At 44.4% G+C, this 19,499-nt stretch overlaps 2 protein-coding genes across 2 annotated transcripts; one reads left to right on the plus strand and one right to left on the minus strand.

The window, feature by feature from the left end:
- The first annotated feature begins 185 nt into the window (after nucleotides 1–185).
- Nucleotides 186–867, plus strand: LOC110220150 (histone H3). Its single transcript, XM_021004070.2, has one exon. The coding sequence runs from the start codon at nucleotides 271–273 to the stop codon at nucleotides 814–816; it is 546 nt and encodes a 181-aa protein (XP_020859729.2). The 5' UTR covers nucleotides 186–270; the 3' UTR covers nucleotides 817–867.
- Nucleotides 868–1,223: 356 nt separating this feature from the next.
- On the minus strand, nucleotides 1,224–2,221 carry LOC110220092 (histone H1.5-like). The gene has a single exon (XM_021003942.2). The coding sequence runs from the start codon at nucleotides 2,086–2,088 to the stop codon at nucleotides 1,429–1,431; it is 660 nt and encodes a 219-aa protein (XP_020859601.1). The 5' UTR covers nucleotides 2,089–2,221; the 3' UTR covers nucleotides 1,224–1,428.
- Nucleotides 2,222–19,499: the final 17,278 nt, after the last annotated feature.

Genomic DNA, 19,499 nt, shown 5'->3' on the forward strand with positions numbered 1-19,499 from the left:
TCGATGAGGAGCCAAGACCTACCCAGCTAGCGATGGTTTTCCCAGGCGGGTGGAGTGAGGGTAGGGGTGAGGGTGAAGAGACCAGAAGAGTGGGGTGGGGGTGAGGGTGAGGGTGAGGGTGAAGAGACCAGAAGAGCGGGGTGGGGGGGTGGGGGTGCGGGGGAAGGGGGAAGGGGTGAGGGCAGGGCGGGGCGGCTGAGAGCTGGCAAACCGGAAAGCGCCTGGAACGCCCAATGGAAAGGCGCTATTGTTGGTTTGCGTCGCCAGCCAATGGAGGCTCAGCGCGGGACTTTCAAACTCCTTCAGCCCAATCAGGGTGCTTCTGCGTCTATAAAGGCTACCGGCTGGCGTGCAGTTGTCAGTTGTGTTCCAGCACAGGAGAAGCTCCGCTCTTCCTCGCTCGCAATGGCCCGTACCAAACAGACCGCCCGTAAGTCCACCGGTGGCAAGGCGCCCCGCAAGCAGCTGGCCACCAAGGCTGCCCGCAAGAGCGCCCCGGCCACTGGCGGCGTGAAGAAACCTCACCGCTACCGCCCTGGCACCGTGGCTCTTCGGGAGATCCGGCGCTACCAGAAGTCGACGGAGCTGCTGATCCGCAAGCTGCCGTTCCAGCGCCTGGTGCGGGAGATCGCTCAGGACTTCAAGACGGACCTGCGCTTCCAGAGCTCGGCCGTCATGGCTCTGCAGGAGGCTAGCGAGGCATACTTGGTGGGGCTGTTCGAAGACACGAACCTGTGCGCCATCCACGCCAAGAGAGTGACCATCATGCCCAAGGACATTCAGCTGGCCCGCCGCATCCGCGGTGAGAGGGCGTAAGGCGCTGCTTTCCCCTCGTGGAAGGTCCACACCCCAAAGGCTCTTTTCAGAGCCACCCACGTTCTCACGAGAGTAGCTGTGACCGCCCCGATTTCCCTTTGCTTGGTTTGGGATTTGACTTCCCCGTGCTCCTGGGTTCCATAGCCGTAGTGAGCATGTTTCCTTTCCCCCTGGCCCGGCCCAGGAGGAGCAGCAGTCAGTAGGGCGGGGGGACGCCCCGAGCCCATTCCCCTTCCCGAATAAGTATGGCTAATGGGACTACGGACTTGGAGGAGCAATAACTAACTTCCTTTCCCTTCTTCCCCCCCTGATGTTCCTCCTTCCAACAACCTCCCAGCCCCCATCCTCTAGGCATGGAGGACCAGCAACTGACCCTCTCTTTTAAAACGGTTCCTTTGTCGGGAAGTGGAGGGGGGGTGTTTTTATTTATTTGAGTATGCCGTCAGACATGGCCATTTAGAAACACTATAGTGCTCTATAGATAGTGCCTTGGTGGTAACTAATTTTCCTATAGGGGACTTGTGTGTAGTAGTAGGCTCAGCTCTTTTTCTGAGGTGAGTGGGTGGCTCTGAAAAGAGCCTTTGGGTGTGTCAAGTTTCGAGGGCTCGAGCTCTACTTCTTGGCTGCTGCCTTCTTGCTTTTGGCGGCTTTAGGCTTAGCCGCTTTAGGCTTGGTCACCTTCTTGGCCTTGGCCGCCTTGGGTTTAGCCGGGCTCTTAGCCACCTTCTTGGGCTTGGCCGCCTTGGCCTTCTTCGGGCTCTTGGCCGCTTTCTTGGCGGCCGCCGGCTTCTTGGCTTTCTTCGGGCTCTTCTTCACGCTCTTCTTGGCGCCCGCGGCCCCCGTCGCCTTCTTGGGCTTCTTGGAAGCGCCGGCGGCCTTCTTGGTCTTGGCCGACGCCGGCTTCTTGGCCTTAGCCTTCGTGTCGGCCGTCGGGGCCTTCTTGTTCAGCTTGAAGGAGCCCGAGGCGCCGGTGCCCTTAGTCTGCACCAGGGTGCCCTTGCTCACCAGGCTTTTGAGCCCCAGCTTGATGCGGCTGTTGTTCTTGTCCACGTCGTAGCCTGCGGCCGCCAGCGCCTTCTTCAGGGCTGCCAGGGACACGCCATTGCGCTCCTTGGAGGCGCTCACGGCTTTCGTGATCAGCTCCGACACCGGCGGACCCGCGGCCTTGCGCCGCGCTCCCCCGGCGGCCGAAGCCCTCTTGCCCTTCTTCTTGGCCGGGGTCTTCTCTGCAGGGGCCGGGGCGGCGGGAGCGGCGGGTGCCGTCTCGGACATGGCAGCGAAGGGACGGTACAGCAGCGACAGCAAGAAGTCACTAGAGGACGCCGCGGACTCGCGAATAAGCGAGCTCCGCGCTGACCCACTTATATATAGGTAAGGGCTGCCCTGTGATTGGTGCGCCGTCCCAGCCCTCCTCGCCCGTAAGCAAGGAAAATGGCTCCGCTCACTTATCGGGCTCTGCTGGGTAGGAGCGCAAAAAGCAGAAAATGGAGAATGGGGAAGGGAGGGGCCACCCGGCGCGGGGCGTGGGGGGGGAGGGGAGAAGCAGAGACCCGGAGGGAGGGAGCCAGAGAGGGAAAATCCTGCAGGGGGAAACGCGGCTCGGGCAACCACCCCCAGGGAGTCCAGCCCGAAAGGGAGAAAAGACTGCTGACAAACTGAGGGGCTTTTTGCTTTGCTGCTTTGTTGGTTTGTTGTTGAGGGAGACGGTCGGCCCCTTCCTCAGAACCCAACCACTCCAACCAAGCCAACAGTTCCCGGGCTGGGTGCATTTTTTTAAGTTCACTAGTTAATAACTGAACCCAGCTGCTACGACCAATGCATGGTCCAGGAAACAGCCCAAGATTCCTCCGCGTTCTGAGCAGAATGAGCTCTGGCGCTGCCCGGGGGGTGGAGATTGGGGGGCGCAGCTGTTGCTAAGCTCGACTTATGTAGAAACTGTTGAGTGGGCACAGTAAAGTCCCCCATCAGCCCCAGAATTTCAGCAGACGTCGCAGGAGGAGCTCTAGTCTAGAGAAGCGGCTTTGGAAAAGTGGCCACTTTAAGTACAAATAAGATGAGCTCTGCGCAGATTTCTTTCCAACTTTGACTCCTGTGAAGTTCTGCGCAAAATGGGAGGAGACGAGGCTTCTGGAGGGCCTCCGTCTGGACAGCACTATGGCGGTGCGAGGGGAAGGGACGCACCGAACAGGGATCTCCGTGGTCGCTCCCCACAAAGCTGTAACTTCTAAAGTGGCCAAGTCTCTCTTCCTCCTTCCTCCTTCCTCCTTCCCTTTGGGCAATCGTTTCGTGGGGAAGGGGGAGGGCGTCGAAGGCTTGAGCAGGACCAGAAAGTCGGAACAGCAAAAGGCGCCAGGGTTAGGGAGATCGGTTAAGGGTATTCGGAGCAGCCCAGAAGAAACTCAAGGAGACTTACTTTCTTCAACTCCGTGGCGGCATCCCTAAACAGAGGTGCCTGAACGGATGAAGAGTGCTTTGAAGTCGCCCCCCCCCTTATGCCCCGCCCCATGGAATTGGAGCCTCACTTCCAACGCAATGTCCAGGGTGAATCACATACGCGGGGATCTGGTCGCCAGGGTCACAATTTACATGCACCATTTACAGGGACTATAAAAACGTGAATCCTTGACTCCCCATTTTCATGTATACGTGTTGGTTATGGAGATCATCGAGTAAGGAGGAGCACCAAACACATTAATCACGAGCGGGGGGGGGGGCAGGAAACACCGCATGGCCTGTTTGTTTAGCTTCTTCTTCTGAGCTGCCTGGTGCCAATAAAGGGGGAGAGATATGAAGCCTCATATAGGCACCCGCGAAGTCGGGAGGAGTATGAAATGTTCCACTCTGACGCGCTGTTTTAAGCAGTTCTGAAGATCCTCATTAGTCTGCAACCCTTTATAGTAGGTAAGTGCCCTGGATCTCCATTCACGAGTACCACTCAGTAGTTCCAGATAACCCTTTCGTTCTCAAAGCTTCAGAGCAAAGGAAATGGCAGAAACCTAATTTGTTCCCCAACCTGATTCATGGCTGAATGGCTCAGTTCCTGACACCAGCAACATCTGGAACGTAGGCCTGCTTCCTCTAAAACAAATAGATCTTGTTTCTCTAAGTGATTTTTTTTAAACCGACCCCCCCCCCAAAAAATGCACTGGACCCTTTGTTTTCGTGCATTAAAAATTCAAAAGCTGAAAAAAAAATAAAGATACATCACAATAGTTACAGCCTAGCATTCACTCTGTAAGTCGGGGTGTGGGCTTCTTGAGGACAAGAATGGATGGGTGCATTCTGTGAGAGAGAGCCGAGGAGAGGGGAGGAGAGATAAAGGGGACCTGCACATCTGCCTGTAGTGATGGGGACCACTAAGACCTGTGGGAGTAGGTATTTCTTCTCTTTGCCCAAGGCATCCCAGTCCCCCCCACCTCCCTCGGCCTCCTATTTTCCCTAAGTGGTACGAGGTGCTGAGACTTAGGGACTCCAGGGAAAGTCAAAATCAGAGGTTGGGAGCATGGGAGGAAAGACTCGTCCCACAGACCCTTCTTCCTCCCTTCATAAGAGCCACAGATGTACCTGCCTACTACCTCCAGCACTCTGGATCCTGCTCATCCTGCCTCCACTCCAATTTGTGGAGGAGCTGCCTCACTCTTGTACTCTTCCAAACAGGTCTGAGAAATAATTGGGCAAACTGGCTGAAATTATCTCCTAGGATCTCTCACCTTCCTCCCCCCAGATACTGCTGCCAGACTGCCGACCCCCACGGGCAAAGGTTAGAAGGGCCAGACTGGGGGTCACGTGGACTTCATCTCCTAGGGCCTCTTAGATTAAAGAGAACTGGGAGGGGATGGAGGGCTTCTAAAGACAGTCACTCCTACACCCTGGCAAAGCCCGAGCGACAAACTGGCAACTGTTGCAGCAACGATGTGCACAGCCTGGCTTTGTAACAAGTATGGCGCTGAACTCCTTTGCACAGGCACCATCCAAGGGGGCCAGGTGGGGACAGGAATAAGCAATGTCACATCCAAACATTCAAACTCACGTTGGCTTTTCCACCAACCAATCCAAAACTTCCCTACCCTCATCGTAACTAACCAGTGTTTTCCAGACCCGGCAAACGAAATCCTTTTAGATCTTTAAACCTTGTGTGTTTATGAAACACAATCCCTTTAAGATTGTGTGTGTGCATGTGTGTGTGCATGTCAGACAGAAAGGAAAACTATATTGCCTACATGCAAAGAGTTCAGGGTCCATGGTGGAGTGGGGAGAGGGGCAGGCCTGCCCAGCCCCCTCATGCCCCAGAAAGTACCCCCCCGCCCCCCAACCCCCCCCCCACACACACACAGCCTTTTCTCTCTGGCTGAAACCTTAGTAAGGTGTCCAGTCTCCTCATCCTGAATCCCCATTGCCCCACTGATGACTCCTTTGTCTCTCCCTGACCAGGTGCCAACTTACCAAGAGGGATCCCAGTGTGTGGTTCCAGTGCTGGGCCTGGAGCCAGGAGGTTCTGGGAAGCCATTCCACGGTAGCTGCTTACTAGCTGCGTGACCTTGGTCAAGTCTCTTGACCTCTTTTCCTCCCCTCTAAAATGAAGGGCTTCACTCCATGAGCTCTGAGGTCTCCTCCAGCTCTAAATCTATCCTTGCCCCTTCTTGTTATGACCCTGGTGGCCAAAGATTCATCTCAGCTCTGCTCTGGAGAAGACAACGGCTCCATAGACTGCAGAACTAGAGGAGAGACACTGCCCCCAGAACACAAGACCTCCCTACACACAGGCTCAGGACTTGGTGCCCTGGAAAGAGCCCTCTGCATTCCTGCAGCCCTCTGGGGATCAGGCAACTGAGGTGAAGAGGACCACCTGGAAGCTGTAGAGGATCTGCAGGACAAGAGCAGCAGCAAGGCTCAGAGCCACAGGGAGACATTTGCCTTGGGAGTTCAGGCTGGTCACCTCTCTAGGGAGCCCAGTGTTTTCCCCCTTGCAGGGAAGACTGTCTGCACAAGCCCAGGGCAAGCCTGAGGCCCACTGGAAAAGAAAGAATCGTTGCCCTGACTGATGACAAATGGATCTGATTACACTTCCTTTACCTTCTGAGAGATAGGAGTTGGGGGGTTGGGGGTTGGGGGACAGGGAGAGGGGCTCAGTTTCAACAGAGTCTCTTCTATAGTCCGTGTTTGTTTAGGCCATTCATAGGCTGATAGAGCATTAGCCCAGTACTGTCAGCAAGACCTGAGTTCAAATCTAGCCTCAGACACTCACTGGCTCTGTGACCCTGGACATGTCACTTAAACTTCACTATAAAATAAGGTCATTATACCTCTTAAGGTTTGTTTGTGTGTGTGTGTGTGTGTGTGTGTGTGTGTGAGAGAGAGAGAGAGAGAGAGAGAGAGAGAGAATTGGGTGTATTGCCACAGTGCTTGGCACTTGGTAGGTACTGGATAAATCCTCACTCCCTCATTCTCCAGCCCCCTGCCCCCAGCCTTTCCCATTTGCTTGCATGGTAATTGGGACTCTCTCTCCTTTTCTTGCATGTTTTATTATTCTTGTTGTTGTTGTTGTTGTTGTTTTTCTGGTGGAAGATACCAGAAACCACAACAAATTCTGACGTTCCTAAATGAATTCCTGGGGTAATGTCGTAGGACAAAAAAGAAAGCTTTTAGAGAGAAGCCCATTCCATCTTGGGATCACACTAATTATTTAATGTTGTTTTCATTTGACACCAGAGTCTTTTCCCTTTGGATGTCCCCCCACCCCGACCTGCAGCTGAACCTTCCCTTAGAACAAACATACGGACTGAAGCAAAACCAATGGACACTGAAAAGATGGCATGTGCCACATTCTACATCTATAGTTGCCTGGTCTCCACTGGCTGGACTGGGGTAGGATTGAAGGTTCATCATTTCTCCAGACCAGAAAGGTCATTAATACAATTCATCAGTTTTATGACCTTTTAGTCTTATTTAAGGTTGACACTATTTTATTTATTATGTAAGCCGTCAACTTGTTTTTTTGTAATTCCTTCTGTATTAATTCCTACAAGTCTTCTAGGGCTGCTCACAATTTCTTATAGCCCTCATTTCTTGCATTATATACTTACATACACACACGTTTATATATAGGCACACACATACATATACGTGTATCTGTATGGTACACACACACTAAATATATACATATACATGCATATATACACATATACATACATTATATACATAAATTGCTTTTTCAGGTGCGTACCCAATTCATTTCCCCCCCTTTTTTTTTGCTACCACAAAGTGCAACTATGCGTATTTGGGCATATATTGGACGGGTCTAATGTGCTCTCTTTCAATCTTTGTATATATGCCCAGGAATGGGATTGTCAGGCCAAAGGAAGGTTTAGACCTTTTTCTTATATCATTCCAAACTATTCTTCAAAGTTTCCCAATGCATCAATCCACCAACATCATGTAAATGTACCAATCTGTCCTCTCCTCTGACAGTGACTCTTGTCATCCTCTCTGAGACTTCTTCTCATACATTTCAAAGTGACAGAGTTGTTTAACCTCTGGTGTCTCTTTTATTTGTGACTTAGGACCATCTTTCCTATTTTTTTTTTGATAGCTTGACATACTTCTTTTGGAAGCTGATTCTTCATTTTCTCTGATCACTTATCTACTCAGGAATGACTTTTGGTCTCATAGATTTGTGTCAGTTCCTTGTGTATCCTGAATACCGACTCTTGTTCAGGACATAGGGAGCAGAGATTTTTTCCTCCATTTAACCATTTCCCTTCTTGTCCTCACTGATTTGATTTTGTTTGGACACTAGCCTTGTAATTTTATATTATCCAATCATTGATTTTGTCTTTTATAATCTCTCTATCTTGTCTTGTCAAGGACTTCCCCACTCCCACCCATGATGGTGCAAAGTACCTCCACACTTTCTCCCTTATTTTTTAAAAATGCAGTTATCTTTCATTAGAAGTCAAGCATCCATAAGGGCTGTGTTATGCTATATGGTATGAGTTGCTGATCCAAATTCAGTTTTTGTTTAAGAGCTTCCCTTCAGTTCTTGTCTAATGGGGAGGCCTTCCTCCTGGTTTTTGGTTTTGGTTTTTTGGTATTTCTGTTTATCAACCACTGGAGTGCTGTGCTGGATTACCTTTGTTCTTTGCTTCTCTTGTCTTTTTCTCTCATTTACTTTTCCACATTTTTGAACAAAGCCAAGGAATTGAGAGGATTTCTGCTTTGAAATACAGTTTGAGATCTAGTTATAGGTTCATTCTTTCTTTCTTTTTTTAAATAATGATTCCTGTCAAGGATCTAGACTTTTTATACCCCAGATATATCTTATAACTGTTTTATCTAGTTTTCTCAAGTATCCTTCCTTGGCATTTTTACTGGTATAACACGAAATCTGTAAATTAATTTAGGCGGTATAGTAATTTTCATTAGATTAGCATGGGCTAACTGTGAACAATAAATCTTTTCCAGTTTTTCAGTTTTCCTTTATATCTGTTGAAACAAACACATATTTTGATACTTGTATTTTTACAAGTCCTGAGCTAGTCGATTATTTTGAATGGAACTTCTCTTTTCAGCAATCTTCATTTTTTTTTTTTTAGTTCTGTGTAGGAATGCTGGTGAGTTTTGCATACTTTGAAGCTTGTAACTTTAATGAACATATTAATCACTTGTGTTATTTCTTCACAGATTCTCTGGATTTTTCTAAGTTAACCATCACTTGGTCTGCAAATGGGAAAATGTTCACATCTTATATTCCTTTTCCTGACTAACTGCTCTAGCTAGCATTTTTGGAACTGTATCAAATAGCAGTAAAGACCAGAACTACATGGGTGTAATTGTTAGAAAGATTTTCCTGACACCAACCCTATGTTTCCTCTTTGCAGCTTCTTCGTACCCACTGCCGCTAGTTTTTCCCTCTGGGGAGATGCTGAACAGTCTACTCCTTCTTCTCAGTGATCACCCTTCAACCATTTAAAGATATTATTATGTTTTCCCCAACCCATCCCAGTCTTTTCTTCTCCAGGCTAATTACCCCCTATTCCTTCAGCTGATGTGCATAAGGTATGAATCACCAGGCCAATTACCTTCCTGTGGAAAATTATCAGCACCTGTCTTAAGAATTGAATACCTAGGACTGAATATGATAGTAGAAGCTACTTACTCCAAACCTCTCACTTTACAGATGAGGATTCTGAGGCCCAGGGAATTGGCCTAAAGTCACACAGAAAATAAGCAGTACAGGGGGAATTTGAACTCAGATCCTCTGACTCCAAAGTCAGTCTTTTTTCCATTGTGTTACAGTTAGCTTTTTATCTTATTGAGTAGAAGCCATATAGCTCAGAATCTGCTTTATGGTTAGGGAAAGTGGACATTTTTCTTTAAAAGGGTTTCCAGAAAGCCCACTGTTTTACCCACTCCTACCTAAATGTTCCTCTGTCCGATTCCTGACATGTCTCATAAGAGACAAATTCTTTTGTGATATGGGGAGGAGGATTATACTGCGAATTACCTAGGCAGAGGGAACACAGTATTAATCTTAAAATCATGGATAGGGTTAAGTATAGATTTCTGTAAGTTCTTTTTTTTTCTAGTGCCATATCAGTAGTTAAAGTCTGAACCTCCCCCCACAACACACAGGATAATGTCTAGCTTGACTGCACATTTTAAATTTCTTCTTTGACATTATCTGAGCAAACTAAGAAATATAGAGATGTATACTATTTCCTTTGTTCTATGATAGAGTTTCGAGTTTGGGATTGTGAGCCAAGTAACAGACAGCTGGTGGGAGGGGACTTTAACCATTAGGGCTATTTAAATCTGGTTCTTTGTTTCTGGGTCTGTCTCCCCTCATAAGAGTATACTGGTGGAGGGACACCCAAATCTCAAGATTTGAAATAATAATAATAAATTAACTTTCTGTTTCTCCTTGGATACCTCTGTGTTTTTTTTAATTTGAGTGGCATCCCACACATTAGTGACAATTTATCTCATTTTGGGAGTCAGGTTCAGTTCCAAGGTAAGTGACTTGTCTAAAATCGTAGGGCAGAGTTAGGACTCAGATCTGGATCTGCCAGCTTTTGATCCATTTTTACATTACAGTTGCCTCATGGACATTTTGTTTCACCATGAAATGTTTTTTTCCTGTTACTTAGACCTGGTTTCTGATTTTAAAAGAATCCTGGAAAGTATTCATGGACACCTAGACAATTTGTGGTATCCAGTTTCAGGTTGGAGATACATGTATGAATCTTTCAGTCAGCCCTCTGGCCTACTGCTTCTCTTGATTTGGATGAGATAATCTTTAAGGATTCTTCCAACTTTAAATCATGTGATCATGACCAAGTGTAACATATATATGACACAGAGGGATATATTTCTCTATGAGCATTCAATCTGAGTTTTCAATTTTCTGTTATGACCCAGGAAAGGGATTTATGGTTCACAGAATAGCTCACATCTCGTTAATTTTTACACTTTACAATTAAGCATTATCCTTCCATACAACTGTATGAAGTAGGCAGTCCACTTTACAGATAAGGAGACTCAAGACATAAGTAAGGTGTGGAAGACTACCAAATTACCCATTGGATATGTCAAGAGGGGATTCTTTTTCAGGGATACGTTGTACTAAATGTCCTCTGCTAATTCCTACAACTCTGAGATTCTATAACTCTGTAAGCCATCTGTTAAACATTGTTCAGAGTTCACTCTCCTAGGCCACCCTGTTAACACTAGGTCACGTGACCTCAGTCCCCAGCAACTTCCTGCTTCACCAACCTATAGGAAAGACTTCCCTGCCTGACTGTGAATTTTGGCCAAAGTGTTCTGGCTTCCAGGACAATTGCATTCTTTATTAGCCAACTGAAAAGCTTTGTTTCTGTTAGAGGTTTTCTACTCCCCAGGAGGAGCAGATGAAAAGGTTATTTAGGGCACTTCCCCAGTCATGCAATCTCTATACTCAGGTGGCAACCCCTGCTGAGTAGTGTCATACCTGTCTGGGAATCTTTGTAGACTATTGCCTGGGAACATTGGCCTAATGTTCTGTATTTGCCAATTAGCCAAAAGTGTCACATATCATCTGAAAGGGTATTGAACACAATGTGAAAAACATTACCATCTCCTTATACAAATGCATACCACTCACCTGTTCTACAAAATTCCCCTACCCTATGGCAGCCCAGAGGAGAGCAACTGAAATCATCTAGGTTATGATGGAATTGTCTAATGAGAAAAGACATTGGAACAAGTGCCCTCTCTCTCTCTCTCTCTCTTCTCTCTCTCTCTCTCTCTCTCTCTCTCTCTCTCTCTCTCTTTCTCTCTCTCTCTCTTTCTCTCTCTCTCTCTGTCTCTCTCTCTCTCCCCCTCTCCTTCCCTTCCTCCTTTTCCTCCTCCCCCCTCCCTTCCTCCCTCTCTGTCTGTCTGTCTGTCTCTCCCCCCCTCTCTGTGTTGAGGAGGGGAGTGATTATGTATGGAGAGAATGGAAGAAAGAAAAAGTGTTGGATTTGCAGTCTGTGGACCTGGGGGGCAAATCCTGGCTTTGCAGCTCAATATCCATTTGACCTTGTCCAAATCATTTTACTGTTCAGAGCCTTAGTTTCTTAATCTATGAAATTACGGTCTTGGACTAGAGAGGCTCCAAAGTCCCTCTAACTCTATGATATTATGATATCATGGCTGGACATCAGGATTCCACAGTAGAGAGACAAAGGCCAAGAGAACATGGGAACAAAGTCAACCTAACAGAAACAGGCTCCTTGAGACCAAGTATTTTGTTAGCTTTTAATTTTTATACCCCCAGTACCTGAGTAAAATTTAAATATTTTAACAAACACTTATGGAGTGCCTCTCATGTGCAAAGCATAGCTAAAAAATGTTTGATTGAACTGAAAAATCATAGACAAGGCTGGATAATTTGGTCACTGGCTTGTTCACCTAACTATAGTACACTAAAGTGGAAGCATTGGTGTCATTCCTAGATGTCTTAAAGGGACAGCTTTAGGACAAGAAATACTTTACACAGCTGATTGGAAGAGACGGCACACGATAAAGACCAAAACTAAATGAAACCACAGTACAAAGACTATTTATTTGTGGCCATATTCTTTATTGCATTTTAAGTCCTCAATGGTTGGCACCTTGTCTCATTCAGCTATTCAATCCAACGCAAATTTGATCCACTTCCAGCTCTAAATCTGTGTATGATCTATGACTTCATGAATGAAGATTTATTAAGTGTCCACTGTGTGTAAGGTACTGGCTACAGACAAAATGGAAAACTGTCCCCATTCTTATTGGGGAGGATGCAATTGGTAAACACTCAAGTCTCTAGGAGGGGAGATTTTCAGGCATGGTCCTTCAAAAAACAGAGTCATAGAACCTAATTGTACCTACTATCTCTTCACTTCAGACTCCACTTGTTTGTAGGTGATAATACCTGCCCATTCACCTCCTTGATTTTGCCCTTCAATTTTCTTCTAGCCCAACTGCAAACTTTCGTGGATAGATTCAATATTCACTCCAATCAGTACTATGAAAAATGGTATCTGCAAGTTCTTCACTGGATTTCTTCAGTAACTGATCAAGCTGGATTAAGCATTACAAACGCTAACTTCCCTTGTCATTGTTATTAATTCAGCTATATATATAGGTGTCTGTTGGAAAACCTTTAGTGTTATCACGAAACAAAACTTTAATTTATCAATAGCTTTGGTGTAGCTATGGACTTTGTTGTTATTGTTGTAGAGTCTTATTCAACTTTTCATGACCCCATTTGGAGTTTTCTTGGTAAAGATTCTTCTCCAGCTCATTTTACAATGAGGAAGCTGAGTCAAACAGGGTTAAGTGACTTGCCCAAGGTCACATAGCTGGTAAGTGTCTGAGGCCAGATTTAAACTCAGGAAGAAGAGTCTTCCTGACCCTAGGCCTGGCACTCTATCTACTACATCACCTGGCTGCCTCAGGTATAATCTATAAAGTGCTTAATGTCTTATTTTGATGTAGCTTGAGGGATATGAATGAAAGACAGGCATTCAGGTCATTTCAACCATTACACTATATTCAAGGCAATATACTTTGAGTTGAAGATACAATATGAGAATGTCACCAGACCAGTCCTCAAGGAGTTTACCAGAGGAGGAATAAGACAGATGCAAAGTAATATTTTATAGATGCAATCCCAGCTCTAAAACTATGTAATATAATCCCTATGAACAATAATTTCAAATGTTTGATACAGTTCACTTGTAAAACTGTCTAGTCCTGGTGACTTTTTTCTTAGGAAGTTCACTTATGACTTATTCAATTTCTCTTTCTAATATAGGTCTATTTAGATAATGAGATGTAAAATGGATCATTTTGGATGCATTCAATTAAAAAGGTTTTACACAAATAAAACCAATGTATCCAAAGGAAAGAAGAAAATTTGGGGGAAATTTTGTAGACAACTTCTTAGATAAACAACTCATATCTCAAATATATAAAGAACTTTGCTGAATCTGTAAGACTTTGAGTCATTTCCCAATTGACAAATGGTCAAAGGATATGAACAGGCAGGTTTTTTTTAATGAAGAAATCAAAAATTACAATCATATGAAAAAATGCTCAAAATCATTATTGATTAGAGAAAGGCAAATTAAAACAACCTTGAGATATCATTTTACACCTATCATATTGGCTAAAATGATGGAAGGGGAAAGTGACAAATGTTGGAGGGGATGTTGAAAAATTGGGACACTAATTCACTGTTGGTAGACCTGTGAACTAATCTAACCATTTTGGAGAGTAACCTGGAATTATGCCCATCAAAATTTATCAAAATTTATCTTCCTTTGGGCAGAACACCCTCAGGGAGGAGAGAAGAGAAGAGGGGAGAGGAGAGGAGGAGTTGGGTTGCTCAACTGGAACTGGCCAGTGGGGTCCCCATTCAGGCAGCTCAGACTACTCATATATTGTGGTTTGTCCTTTGTTTTTGAAGAGGACCATGACATCAGGGACATGATAACATGACTTGCAAATGACTTTGATTTGAGTGAAGGAGGGCTGTGCAAAGTCACCAGCCTCACTTTCTCCTCCAGAGCCATCTGGGTCCATTGGCTACATATAGATCAGGATGACTGGAGATGGCCCAGGATGCAGGGGGAGACCTTGGCCCTTTTAAGCTAAGGTCTTTTGAAATTCTCACTTTGAGTGAGGCAACACCCATTCAGTGAATAGGCCCAAAGAGTTATTAAACTGCCTATACCCTTTGATCCAGCCATACCACTACTAGATCAGTTTCCCAAAATGATTAGAGAAAAAGGAAAAGAATGTATATGTTCTAAAATATTTATAGCAGATCTCTTTGTGTTGGCAAAGAACTGGAAATTGCAGGGATGCCCATTGGGGAATGGCTGAACAAGTTGTGGTATATGATTGTGATGGAATATTATTGTGCTATAAGCAATGATGAACTTGATGATCTTAGAAAAACATGTATAGATTTGCATGAAATAAAGTATGAAATGAACAAAACCCAGAGAAATTGTGTATACTAACAGCAATATTTTTTGGGGGTCAGGCAATGGGATTAAGTGACCTGCCCACGGTCACACAGCTAGTAAATGTTATGTGTCTGAGACCAGATTTGAACTCAGGTTCTCCTGAGTCCAGGGCCAGTACTCTATCCCAGCGATATTGTTTTAAGAACAACTTTGAGCAACTAAGTCATTTTGGCTATTATAAATACCCAAATTAACTACAAAGGATGTATGAAGGAAGACACTATCTGCTTCTAGAGAAAGAAGTAATAAATATAAGCATGTATAGAATGGGTTTAGATAGGTAGAGATATGTGTGTATGTACATATATACACACACATATTTGTGTCTAATGGTAACCATCTCTAGGGTGGGGGTGGAGGGAGGGATGAAAAGAAGTTGCATGATAACTTTATTATATATTTAAAAGAAACAGCAAGTTGTACATAATGGATTTTTCAGTTTCATATGCAGTCATCTACTATTCTATTATGTTATGGCAATGCTCATTTTATTTCTTAAGTTCAGAATTAAAAAAAAAGACAAAACAAAACCAGAGATTTCAAGGCCCACTGTTCAAGGCACAGTATAAAAAGACCAACTGAAATGTTGTTCCTGTCCTAAATTCACATTTTACTCAGGGAGGATATAACATGTATATTTATAAGATTCTAGTTGGGAAGATATCCAGGCATAGTCCTTCAAGAAGCTTAGTCACAGAATCTCAGGGTTAATATCTCTGTATTTCAGTCTGGCCCCCAAACATCTGCTCAAGTGGTTTTGCTTAAGCACAGTACTGATCATGTCTTAGTCCACTCCAGTGGAATGGTTCCTATTATATCCAATGGTTCCTATTATCTCCAAGATAGAATTCCACTTTTTAATATAATAGTAGTAGCTATCATTTATATAGCGCTTTAAGGTTTACAAAGTGCTTTGCAAATAATGTCTCATTTAATCCTCACAACAACCTGGGATATAGGTGATTTTGGGCATTTAAAATTCTTTATTATAAGCCCCCTTTCTAGCTTTCTAGTCTTTTTTAACCCTGTCCCCTCCTGCCACAATGGTCTACTTGATGTTTTTTACACATAACATTCCATCTCCCAACTCCACACTTTTGTACTGGCTGTCCCCCATACCTGGAATGCTTTCCCTCTTCATCTCTGCCTCTTAGTATTCTTACTAACTGCTTGATAAACGCATGTTGATTGGTTAAAAAAAAAAGTGAACTTAAGAATGACCTAGTCTCATTATCACTTAAATCATATCTTATAGACAACCGCCTTATTCACCTAATTGAAGTCTGGCTCTGTTCAGAGAGATATTTCTTAATGGAGCCTTATGTAGGGGGGAAAAACAAACAAACCATTGCTGTCTAGTGGACAGAGCATCAAACTTGCTATCAGGAAGGAAGATTGGGTTCTAAATCTTGCTTCTGACTTGCATTTGCTGGGTGACCACACATAAGTCACTAAACCATTCTGAGACTCAAGAGTACCAGACCTAGAGTCAGGGAGACTCATCTTCCTGAGTTCAAATCCAGCTTCAGAGACTTACTAGCTGTGTGACCCTGGGCAAGTAACTTAACCCTATTCGCAACCCACTTAGTTTCCTCATCTGTAAAACAAGCTGGAGAAGGAAATGGCAAACCACTCCAGTATCTCTTCCAAGAAAATCCCAAATGGGGTCTTGAAGAGCTGGATATGACTGAAAAAATGACAACAGAAGTTAGAGATTGATTGGGATCTGACTGTAAAGGATGTTCCCACATCAACAAAACACAGACGCTTGACAAATCTAGGGTAAAGGCAGAATTAACTTTAGGCCAAGAGCTTTGTTCATGTTTGTGGTTGTGTTTTTTTTTTCCTGGTCAGTTGGTTCAAAGAGTTTGCAGTGATGTTAGGGATGCACCCCTAGGAGCATGAGGTACCCTGGCTTTGCCTGTTCCCTATGCATATGTCTTGTCACCCACCAGTAGTGTGGGAATCTGAAAGAGGGATGTACTCCTCTATGAAGAGGGTTGAGGAAGGCAAGATTCTCCTTTTCATTTATTTTGATTTGCTATTTAATTAAGTCTTTTATTTTGAAGTAATAAAAGTGAATAGTGGCCTATTCATTTACATCAGTCTCAACTACTGAGGGAATCAAGACAAAATATGATGATTAAATGGACATTAGGAGTGGTTAACTAGGATACAAGGAGACTTGATGTTATTTAAAATTGATGATCGTCATTGTATTGCTTTGGCCTTTTGTTTCATGGTGTTTATGTTTGCTGAGTTTTCTTCGTTACCTTGGTGACATATAAATCTCCATTCTCAAAATTAGTCCATTGTGAGCCCTCTGAATAGTTTCATCTGTAACCTGAATACACAATTCTGATTATGAATATATGAGAAACCTTACAGATTTGGCATGTAGGTAGGTAATCCATGGAGGGAGTGGGCTATCCCTTTCCATATGAATCAAAAGGGGAAACTGAGGGAATTAAAACAGCATATAGTAGTGGGATTTGAGTGAACCACACTGACTCCATTTTGTGATTCAATTCTGGAGCTAGCTCAGTTCCCTTTCTATTCTATTATGAATCTAATCTAATTTCTGTCTTGTGGGAAAACTTTATTCAATTCTGGGAATTGTGAGAAAACTTTATTGCATTGTTTGAACTTAGACCTTCACGGCTGGGAAGCTGGACCACCTCTACTTGTTGCTTAATTAAGGACACGGGTTATGCTGAGCAGAAACCTGGTTAGACCCAAAGATTGATGCAAGGAGTTTCTCACAGTTACACACCTCAAGCAACCAATATGTCTTATCTGAAAGCTGGCCTTATACCGATCAGTAAAATACTACTTTCATGTTCCTTTGATTGAATATTGGGATGAGTGGGACACCTCCTTTTATGATTTCAGAGAATTGCACCTGTTCGATCTCCCCTTCCCAACTTGGAAAGTCCCTAATCTTTCCTCCAATTAGAAATCAGGGTACCTATTTTTGTTTCCTGGTTAATTGTTTTCTTTTAATTAATTGATCTTGTTTTATTGGGTTTTTTTTAGGCAATTGGGGTTAAGTGACTTGTCCAGGGTCACACAACTAGTGTCAAGTGTTTGGTCTGAGGCCAGCTTTGAACTCCTGACTTCAGGGCTGATGCTCTATCTACTGTGATGCCTAGCTGCCCCTTTTTGTTTTTAATGTATAAAAATCTGTCTCCCCCTGTGTTTGGGGTTCAGTGCCAAAGCTGAGGAGACCTGTTTCCAATTTGTTATGTAATTGGTATGCATTGCTTAATAAATAGCTATGCTCAGAAGCTTGAATCTTTGTTTCCTCAGTCATTTCATATTTCACCACCACACTGAGCCCTCATTGTGGCAAGACAATTATTTTTACTTCCAGAATTGACAAAATACCCCATTCACCATAATAGATTTCCCAAATTTTTCATCCCTTCTCAAACTTCCCATATTCCTTCTGCCCCCATCCTCTCAGCTGAAAACCTTGTTTCATATTTTACTGAAACAATTCAGGCCATTTGCCAAAATGTCCCTCTTCTCCCCTCTTCCTCCTCCTCATCTCACATCACTCAAATACCTTCCCCAACCATCTTTTCCTTCACCCCTGTCTCACATGAAGTAGCTCATTACCTTGCTAAGGCAAACCTGTCTACCTGCACACCTGATCCCATTCTATTTCACATTCTCCAACGGATTGTACCATTTATCATCCCTACTGTCTGACCTTCAACCTTCTCTATTTACTGATTGTTTTCATATTGCCTACAAACATGCCCGTGTCTCCTCCATCCTTAAAAACCCCTCACTTGATATTCTTTTTGTGGATAAACTCCTCGAAAAGACTGTACACAGTAGATGCCTCTGTTACCTTTCCTCTCACTCCTCCAGACTTGCATCTCCGATTGACCAATGGACATCTTGAACTGCATGTCCTATAGACATCTTAAATCCAACATGTCTAAAACTGATCTCATCTTTCCCCACAAATCTTCCCCCACTTGCTAATTTTCATATTGTTGTTGAAGACATCACCATCCTCCTAGCTCACTCCTCATTCCCTCATTACATATCCAGTCTGTTGCCAGGTCCTGTTGATGTTACATTTGTAGCTAGCACCTCTGCCACAGGTCCCTCTTTCTCCTCTGACACTGCCACCACTCTGGTACAGGCCTTTGTCACATCGTTACTGTTGTTGTTCAGAAATGTCCAACCCTTTTGGGGTTTTCATGACAAAGATACTGGAGTGGTTTGCCATTTCCTTTTCCAGCTCATTTTAGCAATGAGGAAGCTGAAGCACACAGGGTTAAGAGACTTACCCAGGGGGACACAGCACGTAAGTGTTTGTCTGAGGCCAGATTCAAACTGAGGTCTTCCTGACTGTCTAGGCCCAGCGCTCCTTCCACTGTGATGCCACTTCTGCCCCATGCCTACTGGATAGCCTTTTGATTGGTTTCCCAAACTTGTTTCTCATCACTCCAATTTATCCTTCACTCAGCTATAAATTAATCTTTCTAAAGGACAGGTCTAGCCGTGTCAATCCCCTCCCTACCTCCCCAGCCCCCATCCCAATATACTCCAGTGGCTCTCTGTCACCTTCAGATTCAAATATAAAATCCCCTGTTTGGTGTTCAAAGCCCATCATACACAACATGGCATCCTCCTACATTATTTCTTACACATTATTCCCCTCCCCCAACTGCCCCATATATTCTTATTGTCTCTCCCATTTGACTTTGAGCTCCTTGAGGCCAGGACTGTCTTTTCCCCTTTCTTTGTATCTCCAGCACTTAGCATAGCACCTGGCACATAGTATGCACTCAATAAATACTTGTTGACTCAGTATTAATTGTCCCAACCTTGGCTTTAGGCATCTCAGAGCTACAGTGGGGCTTAAGTGACAGGATAGCTACCAGCTGGTGCAAAGAAAGACCCTGGGTATCTGTATCCTCATAGCCAGGTCAAAGACCCTAAGGAAATGGAGCTGACTTGTGCATGTTTCTCCCTTCTCCACATAGCCCTGTAGGGACTACCTGATTTTAGTTGTTCTTTTAAGGTGACTTGTTGTAATCATGGGGCAGCTAGGTGGCACAGTGGACAGAATGCCGAGCCTAGAGGCAGGAAGACCTGAGTTCAAATTCTACTGGAGGTACTTACTAAGTG

This window comes from Phascolarctos cinereus, unplaced genomic scaffold, assembly GCF_003287225.1.
Source record: "Phascolarctos cinereus isolate Bilbo 61053 unplaced genomic scaffold, phaCin_HiC Scaffold_5;HRSCAF=322, whole genome shotgun sequence".
Taxonomy (NCBI): domain Eukaryota; kingdom Metazoa; phylum Chordata; class Mammalia; order Diprotodontia; family Phascolarctidae; genus Phascolarctos; species Phascolarctos cinereus.

Excerpts from the sequence above, each read along its gene's own strand:
- LOC110220150 (XM_021004070.2), top strand. The coding sequence starts at position 271 with ATGGAGGCTCAGCGCGGGACTTTCAAACTCCTTCAGCCCAATCAGGGT.
- LOC110220092 (XM_021003942.2), bottom strand. The coding sequence starts at position 2,088 with ATGTCCGAGACGGCACCCGCCGCTCCCGCCGCCCCGGCCCCTGCAGAG.